At 32.7% G+C, this 23525-nt stretch overlaps 1 protein-coding gene across 1 annotated transcript; it reads right to left on the reverse strand.

The window, feature by feature from the left end:
- Positions 1-4588: 4588 nt before the first annotated feature.
- LOC130810470 (DEAD-box ATP-dependent RNA helicase 8-like) lies at positions 4589-23220 on the reverse strand. Its single transcript, XM_057676543.1, has 10 exons — positions 22348-23220; positions 21142-21202; positions 15612-15846; positions 14730-14968; positions 13764-14015; positions 13490-13670; positions 12404-12492; positions 12236-12309; positions 12021-12151; positions 4589-5655 (listed from the first exon to the last, which is right to left on the reverse strand). Exons 1-9 carry the CDS (start codon positions 22719-22721, stop codon positions 12073-12075), a joined length of 1584 nt encoding a protein of 527 aa, XP_057532526.1. The 5' UTR covers positions 22722-23220; the 3' UTR covers positions 4589-5655; positions 12021-12072.
- Positions 23221-23525: the final 305 nt, after the last annotated feature.

Genomic DNA, 23525 nt, shown 5'->3' on the forward strand with positions numbered 1-23525 from the left:
TTGATTAGAATAATTTGTAAATTACAGTCTTCAAATTAAGGGCTTATGTGAATTACAACCTATTATTATTTTTGAATTACAACCACTAAAATATCAAAATCTACACCATTCAGGTTTGATCATTGAATTTCGGTTAATTAACCTCCTAATGATTGTTGACCTTCCTTAATTACCTTTTAACTTTTCTAATTTTTTTGATTCTATTAAAAAAGAAAAACCCTCCCACCACCCTTCACCTCACAATCCCACCACCCTTAACACCACCAACCTTCCTCCCCAACGACTCCCCCACATCCCTCCTCCTCGATGACACCCTTTACCCGGTGACCCACCTTTCAAGATCTGTCTTATTCCTCCTTCAAGCTCTCATCCATGGTTACCCATAATTCACCACCACCAGCACTACCCACTACTAATTGCTACCTACTTCTAAATCCACCCCCTTCTCGAGACCCCCTCCCTACAACATCGCCCCTTCCCCCCCAATGCAATGTCGACTTCTAGACCCCCTTCCCCCGCAACCCTAAAGCCACCACAACCAAACCTCACCCTTTTGCAAACCCTAGTTGTTACAGGGCCCTCCTCAATAACGGTGCAAGTTTGATTTACAATTTGGTTTTTTACGAAAAATCAAATCAAATCAAACCAAATTTAATTTCATTTTTATTTTTCAATTCAAATCCTAATCAAATTTGATCACTATCCAAATTAAAATCAAACCAAATCACTTCGGTTTAAAATATTAAAGTTCAATTCAAATCAAATTTAGTCCTTAAAACAAATCTAATGCATAACAAATTTGAAAACCCAAATAATTAAAGTCATAGTAGAAAAAATTAGAATTAAAAAAATAAAACTTGAATTGTTATTAAAGTCTTATCATTGTTTGTAAGAGCGCTTAATTTTTTTAGTATTGTCTACTAATATGAAACTGAGCTCGCTCAAATCTAATCCAAACCAAAATATTTTGGCTTAGAAATTTTCAATCCAAATTCAAACCAATATATGAAAAGTCCAAATCATATTTCTTAATCCTTTTGAATTGATTTAGTTTACTTTTACATCCGAATAATTCTCACACCTACTCCTCAACAAGCTCCAACTGTGAGGCCACCATCACCTTCGTCGTCCCTCAAAATCTTCTTAATCAACCGTTGGAACCCTAATCAACCATCAACACCAGTACTTTAAAACCCACGAAATCTACCTCTAAAATTAGCATCACCTTCCCAATTGCCTTTGTTAGAGGGGGTTTCAGGCAAGGGGTGGGGGGAAGGGTTTGAAGAGAAATGGGTCGCTGGTAGGGGATTCTAGTAGGAAGGGGTGCGGTCATCATCATCATCCTATCTAGTGTATCCCGCTCAAAGAAAAAATTATGAATAGGGTCTGGGAAGGAAAGGACGACGGCAATTCATATTCATAAAGGAGAGCGCAGCCAAAGGAGTCCCCCGACTCGAGAAAGATTGTGATTTGGCCAAAGGGTTGCGGTCATTAGAGGTTAATTAGTCGAATTCGGTGACTTGGCCTGAATGTTGTAAATTGTAATGCTTTAGTGGCTCTAATTAAAAAAATATTAAAGTTATAATTCGTAAAAATCCCTAGATTATACTCCAATTTACAAATTATCCGGTTAACTATGACCAAGTTTATAGAAGGCTCGTATTGGACTAGGAACCACGAAGGTAAATGATATTCACGTTACATCACCTTGGACAAATAAAGGTAAAAATTGTACATCATAATACTATTTTTCTCTATGAGTATCCTTGTCACTAACATTGTCTATTTTCACAATTCTATAAAAAATCAGAGTTAATTGAATAACCCTTTTAAAAAGTTCAAATTTTCTTTGAACGCTTTTAACTTTTTGTTATTACTTTTTATATGACATCAATAGGTTTATATATGTGTTTAATTAAGTTATCGGTCGATTTTAAGTCGGGTGTTTCGAGTTGCTTTAAAGTCGGGTTTTATTTGTATTTTGTTTTTGCATGATTGCAAATTTATTTTTAAGTCGGATCAAATCAAGTTCAGTTACAAAACCGGGTGAAATATAGAATCATCGAGTAACAATACTTCCAAAAGAAAAAAAATTAACCCAACAAAATACTTTATCCGTTCTATTTTAGTTTCTACGAAAGTGTTCTTCACAAAAACGATTAGTATCTTTATTAAAAAACAACTATTATAACTCCTAAAGACATAGATGTAAAAGGTTAATGAGGTATTGGTAGAAAAAAATTAATGGCAACAAAGACATCTATAATGAAACTAATGAATCACAATTTTTATGGAGTATAAATCTCAAAATTGCATTGATAAACCTTAGAGGACTCAATAGTTTCTACATGTAGAGTTTAATTGTTGATTGTACTTTATGTTTATGTACTATTTTTGTCTCTCTCATTTTACACTATTTTTAATTTTAATTTTTTTCTGCTGATTTTACAATCTTGTCTTTTTTGATAATGATTTGACTGTATTTGTTTGAATTTAATCCACAAAATTAATCATTCTCTTCATTTTAACCACTCAACTATCCTCACTTTTTTTTTTGTCTTATATTTCAGTTTAATTTTCTTTTCTACTAAATTTCTCTTATTTTTACTAGATGCAAAATAAGAAAGAAAAAATAAATATTTTATAAATACATGTAATTTTTATGGAGCATGGGCTTTTAATTGTATGACAAAAAAGGATGACAAAAACCAAAGTCTAAGAAGTAGACCAGACAAGTCAATCAAATTGTGAACATACTCTCCATATTTGTATGATTATATACACTTGTGTTCAAAAATCAAAGGTGATGCCTTTAAATGATGACTATGAAATGCAATAAATGTGGTCGATTTCAGCAGAAAATTCACAAGTACCCATAAAAATAAGTGTACTATCAATACATTTTTTCACCATTGCTGATTACTTGAGTTAAAAGCTAAGACCAAACCTAAAATTGCGCAATGTTAGAAGGCAACATAAAACAACCATGAGGCATGAGATTTAGGAATTTATAATGGAAAGCTTAGCTTCTTTAAGGCAAAGGTGTTGTAAGTTGTGACCATTCTAACCTAACTTTTCTTTTTAGTCAACTCCAACACAATTTTGGTTCTTTTAACTTCTTACATAGTCAGTATTCCGTTACTTCTTGCATTTCAATTAATTGCAGCAATTTATATTTTTAGTTATCCTTCTTAAGGTCGTGTTTGTATTGGAAGTAAGTATTTATGGACTAAATAAAAGTCAATCTAAGAAAACAAGGTTATTATAATAGAAATTTAAAAAAATGTTATTGTCATATATAAAGTGATAGAGAAGAAGAAATAGAAAATTAGTCTCCTCATTTGAGTAAATATTTCCCTTAAACTACCCAAAAATGAGGTTAATGATGTTCGTTTTTGTCATCTTCTTCATGCTATTTCATTCTTTATGCTTCATCTCATTGTTTGTACATAAAATATGAACACATAATATGGGCTACATCCACCTAAAAGGCTTTAAAACCCAAAAGCATATTATTAATACACAATAAGTAAAAATATTCTTATTTTGACCAGGCATGATTAGACTTTCTCTCTCCATAAACTAAGACTACATCACATCTCTGATATTAATTTATCCGATGTTTAATAATTGGATAATTCAAGTTGAATATTCCAAACCTGAATCAATTTGCAAAATTAAATATCTGTTTTTCTTTATTTTTAAAATTTCTTATTTGATTAAATATTGTACTCTTAATTGTATGTAATGAGTCGTGCAATTAAAAATCAAATGTTATCATGAGTGCACTACATGTTAAATATGATAGGATTTGAAAGAATAAAAGGTTTTAGAACATGTTGATATATGTTATGTTTTCACGCCTTTAAATATAACATGTTGAAATATAAAAAAATATTGGTGCAATGAAATGTTAATCTCTCCACAAATTATGAGTTTATGGTTGTGTTTTAAATTGATGAAGATAAGGAATTAAGGGATCCACAGTTATAGTGCCTTGAGTTGTTGTCTACATTTACAGTTTATAAACTCGTAATATAATTGAGATGTTATAATTATCTTTATTATTTCACTTTAGTATTGCAATAAATTACGGTGTGAAAATTTTGATTGATTTAAACTTTTATATACACCTGTTATTTGTTTTCATCATTTTAATTGATTTTCAAATTATCCAAATGATATATATATATATATATATATATATATATATATATATATATATATATATATATATATATATATATATATATTGGATCATGTGAAATCAATTAAAGTGATGAAAACTAAAATCAGATGTACATAAGTTTAAATGGTGTACATATTCCAAAGACAATTCTGTAAATAATTAGATATTTTCTAATAGGTGTACATAAATACTTAAAAAGCGTACATATTCAAATGACATTTCTGTAAATAATATAAACTTTATCCTTCATAAAAATATATACATCCTATATGATAGTATGTACACCTATTGTCTATATATATATATATATATATATATATATATATATATATATATATATATATATATATATATATATATATATATATATAAAATCTTTCTTGTATGATGTGACTATTTAAGTGTATGGCAGCACAAATGTTTATGATCTATCTAATCCAAATCTAACCTAAGAATAAGTGATGAAAGCATGGTTTAATCATATTAGATTAAACTCAATTTGCACTTTGCTTCGACTCGCTCACATTTTATTAGTATTGATATCCGTCATATTTTAGTTGCAAGTGAATAATGCAATTAAAACACAAAAATATAACATTCAAATAAAATTATAAAAGTCGGTTGTTGAATCAACAATATGGAGTAAAAAATATTGGTAATATCAGTTCAGAAAGAAACTCATATTCCAGCAAATCGAGCAGACAGCATGCATAGCAAGAACAATAACCAAACAGTATGCTTTGCTCTTTCACGTTCCATTATCTAACAATCCAAGTTTTTACCCATTTCTTCATCCTCTGGAACTGCCTACCTGCACTCCTGCAGCATGTTATCTACTATCTAGAGCTTACAATCAGCATCATCGTTGGCTTTGGCCCAAACAACAAAAGGCTAGAATTGCAAGTATTTTGATAACTAACAAAGGACTAAACCAGATTATACCAACTATCTTTTTTTTCGTCCTCCATCAAAAACACAAAAGCAGAAAACGCCAAGACGGCAAAGAACTAAAAAAATTTTATGAATAGCACTTAAACAAACTAATATCTCACATTGAGTATATAGAGTAATTTATTAATAGGCAGCCATGCTAATATCTTCACGGAAACAGACTGGAAATTCAACCGCCTCAACAGGCTAATGCAGCAAATGGATAGGAAGAAACCTAGCAGGTTGATGAGGGAAGCCAGATGGAGGAATGGCACATCTATCGATCCACTTAATGCAACCACATAACCCACCAAACAGCAACACCCTAACTAAATTTCATAAATATCCAATCCTCAAAATATCTCCAACCTACAAAATAGTAATATCTAGTAGCACACTAGCAGGGAACATTCCTTAAAGATCTGCACAAGTTCACCTAGCAGCAGAAATAACGCCTACACATCACCCAAAGTCTAAAACGTAATCACAATCCTGAATCCTGATGCTGAAGCTGGACAATCCAATCTTGATCCTACCTGTAAACGAACAAGTAAATTTAGACTTGGAAAGCCGATGAGTCAAAAATATGTACAAGATGACCTCCGACATCAAACGCCAATTCGTCTAAAAAAATGCATTGCTCTGCATCATGGCTTCCACCCTCATCACAATTCATAACTAACATGACTACCGCCCTAAAAAAGAATTAGTATGTACATTGAAGGGAGCGTATTTGACATAGACTGCAATAAATCAATCCTAGTTACCCACCAAAAGCATGATGTAGATGTTCCTTTTTTTTTGTCTTAAAAAATGCATTTTAGTGATTAGAAAAAATATATTTACCATCATCTTCACAGAGATTTTAAATTAAAGACAAAATCTTTGGAATTTTCACATTTATTTCAAGAACATGCATGATTGAAAATCACAACTGCAACTAATAGACCATGTGATCACATGCATCAAATCAAGTCGCAAACATAAATGCAAAGAAATCCTCAAGAACCAGCCCTAACCCACATGACTTCACAAAAACCCCACTCCTAAGGACCACCTTTTCCAAAGAAGGAAGTCACATTGACTATAATCACAACTATTTATAAAGGACTAGAGCAAATGACCCAATCACCCAATTAATGTATGGAAATGGGTTATGAGCATCTCATTATCAAACCAGTGACCCACTTAATGATGCGAAAAATGGGGCATGAACTTCTCATTATTAAGCCAATGACCCAGTTAATGATGCGAAAAATGGGGCATGAGCTTCTCATTATTAAGCCAATGAACCACTTAATGACGCAAGATTTCAGCATGAGCATCTCATTGAGGTAGCGGTCAAAAAGTCTTAATGCCACATTGATATGCCTACCCCTTATTAATTTTTTTTAAAACAATAACACAAAAATATATAGGATACTGGAAATGACCAACATTATCCAAGACTAGGTCAGTTTTTATTTATAGTAAAAACAAAATTCTTAGAATCTAAGTTCTTAATTGAACTGGGGAATGGGAGATTTATAAAAACCCTTATAAAACCAACTATTTTAAAATCCTAAATTAACAATGGCAAAATTGATGTCAAATCATAACGACTACCAAAAACTTTAGAAGGATTACATATTTTAAGAGTTACTGAACTATCATGCTCAAGTGAATTAATTGTTGCTCTCTTGCAAAACATCATTAAACAATTTTCAGTTTTGTGTAAAATCTTATAGCAACCCAGCCCTATGTTATGTTTCAGCTAGTTTCCTTCTAGCAAAATTTCCACCATCATTCCAGAAAAAAAACCTCGATCCAGGACCTTTCTAACCATGAATTACCCATTGCCTACAATAACAATACTTTGGACTACTCAAAAATCAATAGTCTCTGCCCTCAATTCTCAAAGATCCTAGTAAACTTTCAGTCTTGACTTTTTGAAAAAAACTTAGTGGAGAGGTGAATTGGGTTTTTATGGCCTAAGCAAAAAAAATAGGTGAATAATCATGTTTTTTAACACTGAGAGATCATCAAGTAGTCTATGTCACAAATACATCAAGAAAAAGACACAAGTCTACAACAATAATGTCAAAGAGCCTCAATCCAACATATGGGGTCGGCTACATGAACAAGGAGTCAAGAGCTCAGAGGTTATGTAGATTATACTTTATTCAATTCTTTTCAATACTATTTACAACTAAATCAATTTTAATTATCTTCCACACATATTTCTGTCATATATGGGATTTAAGGATATTATGGATATTTTAGTATGTGTTAGTTTGTATATTCTAGGAGGAATAATGAATAAATAAGGAAGGGGGAGTAGAGAAAGACAATAGAAAATTGTATTAGATTCTTAGGACGAGTTTTATACTGATTCTTGGCATTTGGGAGCACGCAAGCCTCTCGAATGCTTGTGTTACGACAGTATTATTGTAATCTTGAATTACAGCAATATACATCCTTTTACATCCTCATTCAAATACCTTATTACTTGCTATTGTTAGCCCACAATTAATATTCTGAAATGATGATGAATCAAGTATATTACAACTGGTATCAAAGAAGATCAATTTCTAGCGAAAGGCATAATTCTTCATCAAATATTGCCTTCAGTTTTGAAGATAGATTGGAGATAACAAAAGCTTCAATGTGGACATGACCACAAGAAACCAAAACTACATTTGATACAAGTGAATAGCATAATAAATTGCTCAAGGAGTACAAAAGACGATTGAGTTACATGCTTGGTGAAAGAGACATCCGGATAGATGAAAGCTAATTTAGAAGTTTAAAAAGAAGGTAAAAGAAAATTTTCAAGATTCTTAAAGGTCTCTTTCAAGAAAAAATGGATGTTTTTGAAAAATCTAAAGGAGTTTGAGGAAAATTACTAAAGGTGAAAGTGGCTACAAAGAAGACTAATGATGTAATTTTTGAATAGTTAGAAAAAAAACTTAGAATATTTCAGTTAAGGAAACTTGTATCTACGAAAATACGCAATGGAGAAGGGTAAGAAATGAAGGTTTCAAAAGAAGAAACAAAAGAAAAGTGAAAAAGAGAAAAAAGACGAAAAGAGGAAATAACAGAAATTGTCAAGTTTTCCTACAGGTATTTTAGTATGTTTCAACTAATAGTACAATAGTATCACAAGCATTCAAAAGGTTTGCAATCTCCTAAAACTGAGTATAAAACTAAACCTAAAAGTCTAATACAATTTTCTGATATCTTTCTCTACCATCCTTATTTATACTAACACATAATAAAGTACTCTTAATACCCTTATATCCCATATATGACAATTACCTCCTTCATTCTTTAAAATTTCTACTATTCTAATTTGTTTACCAATGTCATTTATTCATGTTAACCTTCACTCTTGGCATTCCTATCATCTTCGACCTATCTCTTTCTCTTTTAAATTCCACTAAATTTCAACCTTATGCATTTTCAACTAGTTCAGTTTCCGATCTTCTTTACACATTGTCGCACCAACAAAATGAATTCTCTTGTTTTGTCTTTTGAGATTCCAAATTCGTGTCGTAAGTTTGAATAATATGCATCAATGTGGAGGATAGAGAGAAACGACACATAATGAAATGAGGGGAGTAGATTTCCTAAATTTGAACAGCAAAAGAAGTGAGATAAAAATGAAAGAAAATTAAAACGTCCTTCAATTTTATATAAATTAAATCCTTCAATAATGAAAAGAATTTGAGAGGAAAACACAGTATCAATATCAATATCATTCCTTTCCCTTTCCCTCCCTCGCCCTTCTCCTCCATCCTAAACTGCTATCCAAACATACTCTAAGCCCTAGCGCATCATTGCTCATCAATCTTAACAAATGCATCTTAATTAATCCACTTCCTTATTTTCTATTGAACCCCAATATTTTAACCCATATGGAAGTGTTGAACTATTGAAGTCCATCTTTTCTTAATAACCTAAGAAAGCAAAACTCAACGTCTCGATTACATCTTGACCAGTATTCTGCTATGAAATGAGAATTTAGAACTTACAGAAAAGAAAGAAGTGCAGAATTTAGAAGAAGGGGAAAGATTTTTGATATACTGAGAATGAAAGAGAAGTATAGAATAAAGGCAATTTTCGAGTATAGCTCAGTCCTTTACCACAATAGGTAATTCTTTACAAAACTTCTGATAATAAGCTACTATTTAATTCCTCATATTTATAAAGTTAAATTGCTAGTGCCACCTCTTAAGATGGTTCATTCTGTTGTTATAACAGATTCATTGTTGTTGTGGTCTCATTAATTTGTTTTGGCCTCCTTTGTTATGTGACCCATTGTTTTTCTTTCTTTCGTGAAAGGCACAACATATTCATCTTGGACAAGAAAGCTCTATTGTTCATCTTTGATACATTTCACTCTACTAAGATCCCTTTCAATCACTCATCTCCTTTTTTCCAACCTATCAAGATCCTTTCCGCTTCTTCAAGTACAACTTGTTGTATACTTCTCCATACACTTCTAATTTTACCAAACATACCTCTTAATTTTTCCTGGTTTTGGCTAGTATCTTGCAATTTTCCCACACTTCTACATTCGCCTTAAACCTAAACGATAGTCTTTGTTTTTAATTTCTTGCGCCTTGCGATTTTTACTTTCCCTTCAACCACCCTTTATGTTGTGTAATGCCCGATAAGTAACTTGTTTGAGAGTTTTTGCGACATTGAATTTCATATACTACGATGCATGAATTTTCACAGTCAAAATGCCGCGTTGATCGTGAAATAATGTTTAACGCCCATTATTCACTGTTTCAATGATATTTTTCGATTATGTTATTTGTCATTGATAAGATTCCATTATAATAGGTATGGCATATTATTGCATAACAATTGTTTAACAATAATGCAATTTTAAGTTCAAAATACCCCATATGTGATTTTTTTAAAAAAAATCCACGCTCATTTTTTCGAGATTCGTATTATTACTTTGTTATAGCCATTACAGCAAAATCGCGATCATTTTCACAAACACATCAGCAGCCGCCACTATTTTCCATGTTTTTACTACCACACCTCCCTTTGATTCTCCTAAGATATAGTTGCATGAATGAAAATTTTCTTAACTGCATTCAAATTGAAGCCACATCTTGCTTGTCCAATTCAATGCGATGATTATCAACAAAAAATTTCTCCACTTTTAAGATCCATCATTTGATTCTTCTTTGCCCTTCGATATTATTCTTGTGCGAGCTTTATACGAACATCAAAGAGTAAAAAATTTGTGAGGGTATTTGGGTGACTACACACTCACTTAGTATGGCCTTAGAAGTTAGGCAACTTACTATATCATTTCTTCTAGCAAAGAGACAATTAATCAATTTAGGTTGCATTCTCTCCACTTCTATAAGTCATCAAATAATTTTTTATGCTTTCTACCCACACATTAAGTACTAACAAATTATATGCTTGTGCAACTTCCACAGATTGCCACTCAGCTACAAGAAACGCAAAACATACCTCAAACTATGTTTCCGATTGTTCGTGCCAAAAAAAATGCAACTTAGATTGCCAGTAGTGACGTTTTGGTTCGCTAACACTAAACTTTTCTTCGACATGACAATGGAAGAGAAAAAGAAAAGTGACAAAAAAGCACAATGAAAACAAAGAGAAAGGAAAACCTAGCTCCTGGTTGTTATACGATAAATGGCGTGAAATAAAAAGAAAAAAAAGAGTGCCTTTTCAACTATCTGATTTTTTTAAAAAAAATTATTCAGATTTAAGATGTGTTCACTTCTTTACTTTTTAGTTTGTCTTGTTTATATCTTTATTTTTTGTCATGTATAGTCTTTAAAAATAGAAAACATTCAATTTTATTTTATTTCAAAATTCATAAATCATAATGGAAAAAAATAAGAAACATTAATTTTTTGATTATATAATAATTTTTAGATGTGAGATTTTAGCTCTACCAACATTGAATTTATTTGGGGGAAGAATAGATCAAGATTTGTTTCCTACGTTTCAAAACTCTATATCAACGTTTTTCATTTATGTTTCTATTTCACGTCGCGGATCGAATCTTGTTTCATGTAATGTTATTTCCACTCTCTTTCCATATCAAAAAACCTCCATGGACACTCTCAAAGCAACTTTGTGTTTGTCGAGCCCTACCATGATTGTAATAATCACCGCGCTGCTATAAGCGCACATGTATTGATGAAATTCAATATTTTTATCTTTCATACACAAGTTTCATTCTCATAATTATATTGTTTATTCTACACACCTCTTATAAATTATTGGCTAACTATTTATCCATACCATAATTTTCATATATTCTGGTCTTATGAATAACTTGGGCTCTCCACCAAGCCATTTTGTATTTTGAAAATTTATGCTTTCTCATAACATTAACCAAAGAGTTTCTTCCAAGATATCAATTTTAACTTAAAGCTAATTCTTTTTCTTCGTCTCTTATACGCAATACCATTTAACATTTGACACCACATTTAAGAGATGAGGAGCGTCACTCAAAACAACAATCTAGCAACCCTTTCCATAAAACCCTTTTCTCTTAACGTACACCAGAGTTTCTTCCAAGACGCAAACCTTAACGTAAATTTAGTTCTTTTACTTGATCTCTTGTCCATAAATCCAATCAATATTTGCTCATTTAAAACCACAATTAGGAGATGAGGCGTGTCACTCCAACAGCAATCTAGCAACCCTTTTCTACGTTACACTAAACACACATCTGAAATGTAAGGCTCTGACTCATTTGACACCACATTCGAGCAACGTTAAGCACCACTTGGACAACAACCTAAAAACGCTTGCATACTGATCAAATAAAGCGTCCAAGAAACGCTCAATCAAGGAAATTACTCAATTTCCTCAACGAACAGTAAGGAAATACAAGGGCTAAAAATACACTTACCATGAACAACAATTGGTCATCCATAAAACGTAGCATCAACCAACTCAATTACTTAAAGACAGTAGACTGCATTATCTATATGTGGAGGAATCTGCTTTATTTCAGTTCCAAGTTCTTGCTCAATCTTATACCTATTGTAGATATCAAAAGATTAGAACAAAAAACACCCATCAAAGATTGAAAATAAAAACAAATTAAAAGAGAAGGATACTTACAAGTTAAAACGATCTTCATAAGTGATCAAATTCACAGCTAGACCAAGATGCCCATACCTCCCTGATCGACCAACCTGTGCTTACAAAAATCACCACATGAGCGTTTTTGGGGAAAAGCTTTCAAAATGTTGGAACATGAATGGAAGCTAAAAATTGACACAAACATACCCTGTGGAGGTAGGTTTCAGAATTCTTTGGGAAGTCGAAATTGATTACGACATTGACAGCCTGAATGTCTATACCCCTAGTAAATAAATCTGCACAAAATCCCGGAAGGTAAAATAATCACATATTGGCTAAATTCTAGTAAAATACAAGTGAAAATGTTAGCGGATCCAAAAAGGATACATGGGCAATCCACCACTATAGACACGTTCCATAACACAAATTCATTTGCCAAAGATCCATTTGGTATGCAACATTAGAGAAAATAACATATATAGTTCAATGAACTGACACGAAACAACTAGATAACCAAAAATGTGGGAATACAAAGGCTTAAAACCAACATAACAGAGAGGTAAGCACGGTGAAAAAATTTTAAACTCTGGCACTATGTTAATTATTAACTGGTTAAATACTCAACTAAAAGCTATTTTTACAGATGATACCGTATTTAACATAGTGCAAAAATCCAATGACGGTCACGCTCGAGTGAATGGAACGGTGATGTGGTTATAGGAATTATACAGTTATCATAACGCCCAAATGTCAGTCAAAAGCATGAGATACCCCTTGATACAGCCCAATACATGGCAGTTTTACAACTTTATAAAACGGAAAATAGCGGTTCTTTTTTTAAAAACCTATACAACGAGGTCAATGTAATGCGATGTGGCCAAGTTTTTGCACTATGCAATATGCAAACAGAGCTTAAGCAACCTCTGTCTGCTATTCTTAGCAACATTGTTCTTTCATACATTACAACCATATGCACCAAGAAAATTTAGGCATACATTCTGAATTTTAGCTAATCATGAAAATCAACTTTCATTATAGAGCATATAAACAAAACATCTAGAATAATAGTGTAAAATTCACGTTGCGTAATCACCAACAAATAGAAGAGCTAAAGAACTACAGGAAAAGCTAAAAAAAAAAAGTAAATAAGTTCAATTTTTCCAACATGAAATTTCAATTGGAACAAACACCTCAAAAGTTAGCAAAATATTATCAAGCCGCACTCCTGTACAATTTGAGGCAAACAAAAGCAGTAAAAACTTTTCTGCAATATCGACTGTAGCATGGACTTACCAGTGCACACAAGGTTTCTGCATGCACCATTACGAAAATCATGGAAAACTCTGTTGCGATGATCTTGCAGCATCTTTGCATGAATGTAAAAGCAAGAATACCCGAGCTCTGTAATCTTCTTGGCTAGCAACTCAACACGGTTCACAGAATTGCAGAAAATAATTGACTGGTTGATTTGAAGCTGAAAATAGATTCAAAACAATAAACACCAAGACAGAAAGTACATTACAATCAACCAAAAGTATTTGATATTATATACAATTTTTTGTCAAACCTTGGAGAAAAGGGTGTTGAGGCAATGAACTTTTTGTCTTTCTTCAACAAAAGCATAAAATTGTGTTATACCCTTCAAAGTAAGCTCGTCCATCAAGTTGATTACATACGGCTTATGTAGATATCTATCTTTAAAATCTTTGACAGTTACAGGGAATGTAGCTGAAAACATTAAAATCTGACGATTTGTTGGCATAAATTGGATAAGTTGCTCAATAGATGGTTGGAATTCTGGAGACAAAAGCTTATCAGCCTGCAAGAAGTTAAAGGGAGCACTTAAGAGAACTCGCGGTGAGTAATGTCATCTTTGTCACACATATTACTGGCAAATTTACATGGAAATTAATCTAATTCAGCTTCAAAGTGGCAACAGTAAACCAGCAACAGTCTATTACAGGCAGATAGTTCAAGATAACAACCATACATGTAGCATGTAGTGAACACACCCTACCATTAGTGGTAGTCAACTCAGGCCAGCCAGTCAAACAAACTACTTATGAAAGGATGTCTATAGAAAATATTTTAAGTGAACTATTCATGTGACCATGTCAAGCAAACTATTGAGGATAACATTCAACGCTCACATAGGAACAAAAGAAAGAAAACATTCATCAGTATATCCAATAAGTTCAAAGAACGACCATGGATGACAAGGAATGCCACCAAACATGCACCAACAGTTCTCTAATACACCAACTCTAACAACGAAATGAGGCCTGCGAATCAAAAGAAGTTCCCTTAATTTAAAAGTTCTATCATTTGGAGTCTAAGACACTAGTCCCTAAACCACCTCTCCAAGCAGCCAAAGCACCATCAATTATAGATAATTCATCGAAAAGATGAGACAAACACTAAAGGTAGCTCAGAATAGTCTAAAAATATTTGACTTTTACTGTTACACAAAATAAAGCATCAAACGTGAGGCAAAGGTATGTTCTGCCAAGAAAATAGAACACAAAGACTATACCTCATCCATTATAAGCATTGAACATTCTTTCAGAACGCAAACTCCCTTCTTTGCAAGGTCTAAAATACGTCCAGGAGTTCCCACAAGCAAATGAACTGGTTGATACAGTCGCATGATATCATCTTTCAAACTGGTTCCACCAGTGGTGACCATAACTTGAATTTTAAGATGCTTCCCAAGTTCTTTACAAACCTGTGATGTCTGGAGAGCCAATTCTCTAGTAGGGACCAGGATGACAGCTGCACAAAGACAGGTGTGAGATAACAATAATAATCACATTGGAGAACTGCAATATAAGCTTCATAATTAGCAAAACCACTGGATGCGGACATACATTAATAGTCGAAGTCTCACTCAAATCACATCAATTGGCATACAACATCTTCCACTCCATACTTATACTCCCTTTGTCCCCATGAAATCGCACATTTAATTTGAAGTTGAAATATTAATTTGTAGTTGAAGAACAGGACAAAAGACAAATGGATGGAAGAAATAAATGACTGAAACGAAGAGAGAGAATGAATTTGTGGATGACATTAAAAGAAAAGGAGCATGACCACAGCCAAAAAAAGAAAAAGAAAATGCTGCAAAGTGCGACAAACTAAATAGAAAATAGAAATTAGGAAGTGAGGGAGCATTAACTTTTCTATTTATTATGAATTTATGAATTCATATTAACGATATTTATCCACAAATTGGCAGTTCTATAGCCAGCACAGGGAAAAGATATTCAAGTCCAATATTAAAAGGATAGCTTAAACGAGAACTCGAAAGATCTAAAACGTGCAAAGTAAAATAAGAAATAATGATGCAAAAGAATTTTCAAAAAGAAATAGTGGAAATATAATTGTCAAATGACAAGATAATTTAGAAAACAACCTTGAATAACATTGTTGTCTTGATCAATTTTTTCCAAAGCTGGAATGCAAAAAGCAGCAGTTTTTCCTGTTCCATTTTTCGCTCTAGCAAGAATATCACTCCCAGTAAGTGCAATTGGAATACTTTCTTCCTGAATAGGAGATGGCCTTTCAAACCCCTTCTCATATATACCCATCAATAACTCGCGCTTAAGAAAATAGTCCTCGAATTCATTCCCTTTGGTTGTCGTCACATCCTAAAGAGAAAAAACATAAGATACTTGTAAACAGGATACAATCAGAACATGACTAAAAACAGAGCCTTCAAGAAAATGGGATGATACTAAAAACATGACCAAGTAAGCTGGTTTATGATACTTTGGAGAGGATTGTTCAGGAAGCTCCTGTTCCTTATTGTAAGATTTCCCTCTTTTATCTGATTTTTCCTTTTTTTTTCCCATTGTTGAAGTAGATTGGCAGTTTAAATAGGATGATGAAGTTTGATTGTACTACAGCATTTAACAATAATTCTTGGCCATTAAATTGCTATAAAGTCATCTTCTTGCATTCATGGTTGAACGAATTAGAAGATTGATGAAAGAAGATGAATGCAAGAAGAAGATGGATGAAGGAGAATGGCTTAATGTAAATTACACTAGGGCAAAAACAAAATTTCCCAAGATAACAAAAAATCAAACATTTTTTTATTCATAATGTTACGGCAGCTTAAATTCCAAATGTACGCCGCTACTTTGTGGAAGTTTTTTTAATATTTGCTACAACAGGCCTTTTGCAAAAGTTCGTACCGACAATGTAAAATAATATATATATATATATATGTATATATATATACACTCATTTTCCCTTTTTGATTAGATGATACTCACTTGTCCCTTTTTATTAGATGATAATTTTTAAGTGGTAATAAATGAAGAGAGAGTATGAATTGTGTGGACGAAATTAAAAGCGAGACAATATATATATATATATATATATATATATATATATATATATATATATGTATATATATAAAATATATACATATATATATATATATATATATATATATATATATATATATATATGTATATATATAAAATATATACATATATATATATATATGTATGTATATATATATATATATATATATATATATATATATATATATATATATGTATATATATATAATATATACATACATATATATATATATATATATATATATATATTATTAACATAAATGTCATCCGAATATGTACACCTTTTAAGCAATTATGTACAACCTTTAACAAATGTTCAATTATTTACAAAATCGTCACCGACATATATACACCATTTAAGCTTTTATGTACGTTTGTTTTCAATTTTCACCACTTTAATTAATTTTCAAACGAACCAAATCACACACACACATATATATATATACACACCACTTTAATTATTTTCACATGAACCAAATCACACACACAAACAGACAGACAGTCTGATACATATATATATATATAGATGTGTGTGTGTGTGTGTGTATATATATGTGTATATATATATATGTGTGTGTGTATATATATATATATATATATATATATATATATATATATATATATATATGTATGTATATATATATATATATATGTGTGTGTGTGTGTGTATATATATATACATGTATTATATGTTGATTATTGATATTACCACAGCGGAAATAGGAGAAGCTCTCAAAAATTGGGGGATCAAAAGCAGTTGGACCTGATAACATTCTGATTGAGATGTGGAGGGGTTTAAGATAGGAGGGAATTCATTGGCTTACTAACCTCTTTAATGTCATCTTGAAGTCTAGTAAGATGCCAGAAGAATGGAGGGTTATCCCACTGTTTAAAAACAAGGGTAATGCACAAGTATGCAGGAACTATAGAGAATCAAACTTCTAAGCCACACTACGAAACTATGGGAAAGAGTGATTGAGAAAAAAATTAGACGAGAGACAGGTTATTAGAGAGAACCAATTCGGATTCATGCCGGGAAAATCAACTACCGAGGCAATTCATATTTTGAGGAGATTGATGGAAAAGTATAGGGAGCGAAAAAAGGATTTGCATCTGGTGTTCATTAACCTGGAGAAAGCGTACGATAGCATACCACGAAGCATCGTTTGGGATAGTCTCAAGAATAGAGGTATTTCACGAAGGTACATTGAGGAAATACAAGAGATGTATGACAGAGTGTTGACTAACATACATACATTGGTGGGTATAACAGAATCTTTTCCTATTAAAGTGGGACTACATTAGGGATCAGCACTAAGTCATTTCATTTTTACGGTCATTATGGAGGAAATCTCTAAATCCATCTAGGAGACCATACCAACCGAGGCAATTCATATTTTGAGGATATTGATGGAAAAGAATAGGGAGCGAAAAAAGGATTTGCATCTGGTGTTCATTAACCTAGAAAAAGCGTACGATAGCATACCACGAAGCATCGTTTGGGGTAGTCTTAAGAATAGAGGTATTTCACGAAGCTATATTGAGGTAATACAGGACATGTATGACAAAGTGTCGACTAACATACAAACACCGGTGGGTATGACAGAATCTTTCCCTATTAAAGTGGGACTACACCAGGGATCAGTACTAAGTCTTTTGATTTTTACGGTAATTAAGGAGGAAATAGCTAAATCTATCTGGAAAACCGTACCATGGTACTTGTTTTTCGCCAACGATGGAGTTTTGGTCGCAGAAACCAAGGAGGCGGCTAATAGTAAATTGGAATAGTGGAGGGAAGCCTAGAGGGCTAGGGGTTGCGTATAAGCCGTACGAAGACAAGATACTTGCGATGCAATTTCAGTGGGGCAGAATCGATAGGGAAACCAGAGGTGATCATAGGGGGAGAAATTGTTGTAAGTACGTCCAAGTTCAAATATTTGAGATCGGTGATTCAGAGTAATGGGGAGATTGATAGAGACGTTACTAATCATATACAAGCGGGTTGGCTTAAGTGGCGAGCAACAATCGAAATGCTTTGTGATTAAAAGTTCCAGAAGAGATTAAAAGGCAAATTTTACCGCGTTGGGATTAGGCCGGCGTTGTTCTATGGAATGCAATGTTGGCCCGTGAAGAAGGTTTTTGAACAAGGGATGGAAATAACAGAAATGTGTATGCTGAGGTGGATGTGTGGTAACACTATGATAGATAGGATAAGAAAACAGGAGATCAAGGAGAAGTTAGAGGTTGCACCTCTCTCTGCGAAGATGCGGGATAACAGGTTGAGATGGTTTGGGCATGTGCAGAGAAAGACCCATGACGCCCCAGTAAAAAGGATCGAATTCATCATAGTTAATGGCAACAGAAGTCGAGGATGACCTAAGAGAACGTGGGAGGAACAGATTAAAAGTGACCTGCATGAACTTCACCTCTCCAAAGACCTGACCACGGATAGGGCCTGACCTAAAAGGCCTAATCCACGTCCTACATTACTAAACCCGTCCCTTTTACCCATCATATGTTATTGTTCATTGCCTTTAGTTATCGCTCTATACTTACTTCTTTACTTAATATCTTTATTTTTAATTATTTGCACGTAGTCTATTTATTCTATTTGTAAGTTGCAGGTATCTCTCTCTTTGAAGACCTTTTTCGAGTCGAGGGACTCTTTGATCGCACTCTTCTCTATGGGTATGAGTTGCCGTTTTTCTTCCCTTCCCGGACCCTAATCATAATTTTCTATGAGGGGGATACACTGGATATTATATATATATATATATATATATATATATATATATATATATATATACAAGGGGCAGGATCACGTGAAAACCACTAAAGTAGTAAAAACTGAAAACCAAACTGAGATATACATATGGGGGCAAAAGATGTACATATTATCTTAAAGGTTGTACATATTTTTGTAAAGCAAAAGGTTCATATGATTTAGCAAATGTTCAATCATTTACAAAATTGCCACCAAAATATGTACATCTTTTAAGCTTTTACGTACACATGTTTATAATTTTCCCCACTTTAATTGGTTTTCACATGATCGAAAACTTATATATATACATATATATATATATATAAACATTAGAAAATCGAATATATGAATATTCGATTTCGTAAATGCCCCGATCCGAATCTGGTATCTTGTTTATAAACCAAATATCCGAAAAAAATTATCCGGTTGTTAATCGAATGTTTCGGATCTGTTAATCGGATGTTTCGAATCGGAAATCTTTTAACACTCCTAACAAAAAAAATACTAAAGGATAAGTTAAGAACACTTCTCAGTTATATAACATATTATCATCGTTTATTTATAATGACCTTTACAATTTCAGGTTTTTAGCTCTATATTGACCTTAGATCCTTTTATCTTATTGAAATTATGGATGTACAATGCTTCATGTCCTTCTTATTATAAACACTCTTCTTATTGGATCTTATATATATATATATATATATATATATATATATGAGATTAGGATCATGTGAAAACCAACTATAGTGAAAATTGAAAGCAGATGAACATAAAAACTTGAGGAAAAATTACCTTGAATAATCCAACATTTAAATGATTTTCCTACAACAATGCCACCTATTGATTAACCATGAATAATCCCAACTTTATGAGGGTATTCACCTAGAATAAAATCGGATAACAGGATAATCTGTTATAGTAAGTAATTCACCAAAAAAGTAACATTGAACATTAATATTAAATTAGAGAAAAATTTTAAAATTTACATAAAAGTTTCTAAATAAATTTTAGCATTTTTTCCAACATTTTATTTTATTTTTTGTTTAATTAAACTTGCTATAATAAGTTATCCGGTTATTCGAGTTTGCTATTGGCAAATACCCTATTAAATTGGGATTCTTCATTGTTAATCAATAGGTGAGATTATTGTAGGAAAATCATGAAAATATTGGATTATTCTAGGCAATTTTCCAAAACTTGAATGGTGTATAGATGCGATGGCAATTTTGTAAATAATTGGACATTTGCTAAAAGGTGTACATATATGCTTAAAAGGTGTACAGATGCTAATGAAATTTTTGTAAATAATATGAACTTTTTCTTTCACAAAATTATATATACCCTATGAGATAGTATGTACACCTCTTGGCACTATATGCATATGTTAGTCTAATTTTAAATTTTCACCACTTTAGTTGTTTTCTCATAATCCTTCATATATATATATATATATATATATATATATATATATATATATATATATATATATATATATATATATATATATATATATATATATGTATGTAAGCCCAAAAACTTCCTAGCTTTGGAGTCCCCAGTGATGTAAAACTCCAAATAGAAGGAACTGACACAAAATTAGTTGAACAAAAACATATCATACAACTAGCAAGATGTCCAAAAGCAGCTACCATATTGACTTGTGGTCATTTAATCACTTACTGCCTAGTGCCTTGCAATATTTGTTCAGACCATTATATAGGTCATTCAATGAAGAGTTTAACCCGTACCTATCAAGCATCAGATAACAATATACACAATCCCACAAACAAAATTTTGATAATTACCTCTGTCCTATAGCGAGTGTCTGGTGGTGGTAACTTCAACCTTGCCTTCCAATCTTGCGAACTAGACAACAATAAAAATTGACAATTAGTAAAAACCTTTGTCAAACAATGGAACATGAAATATAACGAATAATGATGGGCATGTGATAAGCAATGAGGATGGTTTTTAGTAAACGTAAGGGTACATGTTGGATTTGCTTGCTTGAATCCATTCATGAATTGCGTATTATGCAAACCAAACAGATTCTAATATAGTTTTTTGATTGAAGAAGTTTCAAGTTAGCAGATACACCACATGGAGTAAAGCCACGAAAACCAATTATTTCGCAACAAAAATCTCATTGTCCACACTAAACATCCCTGGCTTCAGTTGTTACCTTCACATTTTATTGAAAACATTTTGGAAAGTGTTGTAACTCTAAAATCTAAAGATTAAGAAGAGTAGCTCTAAACAAGCATTGCAAAAGCAGCTTTTGCTACCCTAGCACATCAAGACTAAGAGCATGTGAAGAAAAATAGATCTGCATGATTGCATCTATTGCACATTAGTTGTAACACATTTGCACAACACTATGAGATGTGTTGTAACTCAAGTATACTTTTAGAGACACTATTAATAAGAGTATTATTGAAAACTACCAGAACATCAACAGCAACACGGGGAAAGAAAACACAAGAAAGAGACACAGATAGATAGCACAAATATGCAAAAAATCCACAGATACACAGCTAAACGATTCAAAAAGGATAATAAATATTAATAGCAACGCAACTATAGTACTCTCTACATCAAACATACATGACTTGCAACTCATGCAGAATATCTATTTCCACAAGTCCAACCAATACAAGATAGCGTAGAGCTTTGTGTCCTATGACTCTGCAAAATTCTACTATACCAAGGGAAAGAAAAGGATTGTAACCATTTGTACGATAGAAATTGTTTTTCCAAATTGCCATTACTTGCATGACTGAGAATACACATCATCTTCCCAACTACAATTACTCACTACCACAACAACAATGTCAAAGCCTTATCTCCAGGAATACATAGACATTCACTACGAAACTTTCAAAAATAAACAAGTTATTGCATTCAAAAAAAAGACATTCAACAAAGGCATAAAAAGTCATCAAGGAATACAAATTCACAAATCCAATAAAGCAATACATTTAATTAAAAAAACACAAAGAACATATGGATACCTCGTATCAGTAGCCTCCGGCTGGATTGTTTTCTCAACCTCATTGACACCAGCAGATTCTGAATTACCTCCCAACTGATTCCTCCTCAACCATTGTTGTTGCTGCTGCATCTGCTTATGTTGTTGTTGCTGCTGCATCTGCTTATGTTGTTGTTGCTGCTGCATCTGCTTATGTTGTTGCTGCTGCATCTGATGGTGTTGCTGCATTTGCTGATGATGATTCTGTACCATTCCTCTTTGCGCATAATGCGGTTGTTGCTGAAAATTCCTAGCTTGAAAATTAGGGTTTCCGTAACCTCCTGAATCTATGCCCATTCCACCTCTTCCTCTACCCATTCCGGGCGGATAACGACCTCTAACATTGTTGTCATTCATCTTCGTAAAAAACAAAGCCCTAAAATCTCGAAAACCTAACCCTAAAATCAAAAAGATACCACGAAAATCCTAAATTTCTTATGTACAATATTGCGAAGTGGCGAAACCTATCTCAAAGAAGAATAGTGGACGTGCAAAAAAAAGCGCCACTATTTGTGAATTTATATAAATTCCTACCAAGATTTCAGATCTGTACTAAAGGTAAATATCATAAAGAAAATGAAATCGATTTCAGGGTTTCCAGGAAGAAAGAAAAGGATTGTTTGAATTCAATTTGAAAATCGATCTGGAATGTTTGATTAAATTTGAACTTGATGAATTTTAAAAGTTTGAGATTGAAATTTAGGGCTTGCTCATCTGAAAATCAAAATTCGAGGAGAGAGAAAGAAAGAAAGCTTTTGAATCTTCAACGAAGCTTTTTGTATTGTTTTGTATTTCGGCGGTGAAAATGTAATGGATGGATAAAGAAGAGAATAAGGCAGTAAAATAGGCCAAAGGTGCATTAACGTGACTTGTGCGCTTTCATTTATGCAAGAGAGAAGAGACTCGTGGGTTGGTTCGGTCTCATGTGGTGGTAGTCGTCTAGTCGATACTCGATAGATGCTTCGAGTAACGTAACTAGAGTTGTTCAAAAGTGACCCGACCCGAAACTCGAACCTAATTTGAAAGCAAATCAATCCGAAAACATGCTTTTTTTTAGCTTTATCGAACCGACATTACCCGACCCGAAGTTATACTTGAACCGGTTGACAACCGAAAATGGGAAACTGAACCCGAGTTGTACCCAGTTTTTTAAACCGACAC

Source organism: Amaranthus tricolor, chromosome 4, assembly GCF_026212465.1.
Source record: "Amaranthus tricolor cultivar Red isolate AtriRed21 chromosome 4, ASM2621246v1, whole genome shotgun sequence".
Lineage (NCBI taxonomy): Eukaryota > Viridiplantae > Streptophyta > Magnoliopsida > Caryophyllales > Amaranthaceae > Amaranthus > Amaranthus tricolor.

What these genes read in the sequence shown, in the direction of transcription:
- LOC130810470 (XM_057676543.1), bottom strand. Translation starts at nt 22,721, where the DNA reads ATGAATGACAACAATGTTAGAGGTCGTTATCCGCCCGGAATGGGTAGA. An exon ending in ACACTCGCTATAGGACAGAG is followed by an intron (nt 15,847 to 21,141) that starts GTAATTATCAAA and finishes TTTTCTCTTTAG; the next exon opens with GATGTGACGACAACCAAAGG. An exon ending in CAATGCTTATAATGGATGAG is followed by an intron (nt 14,016 to 14,729) that starts GTATAGTCTTTG and finishes AACTTCTTGCAG; the next exon opens with GCTGATAAGCTTTTGTCTCC.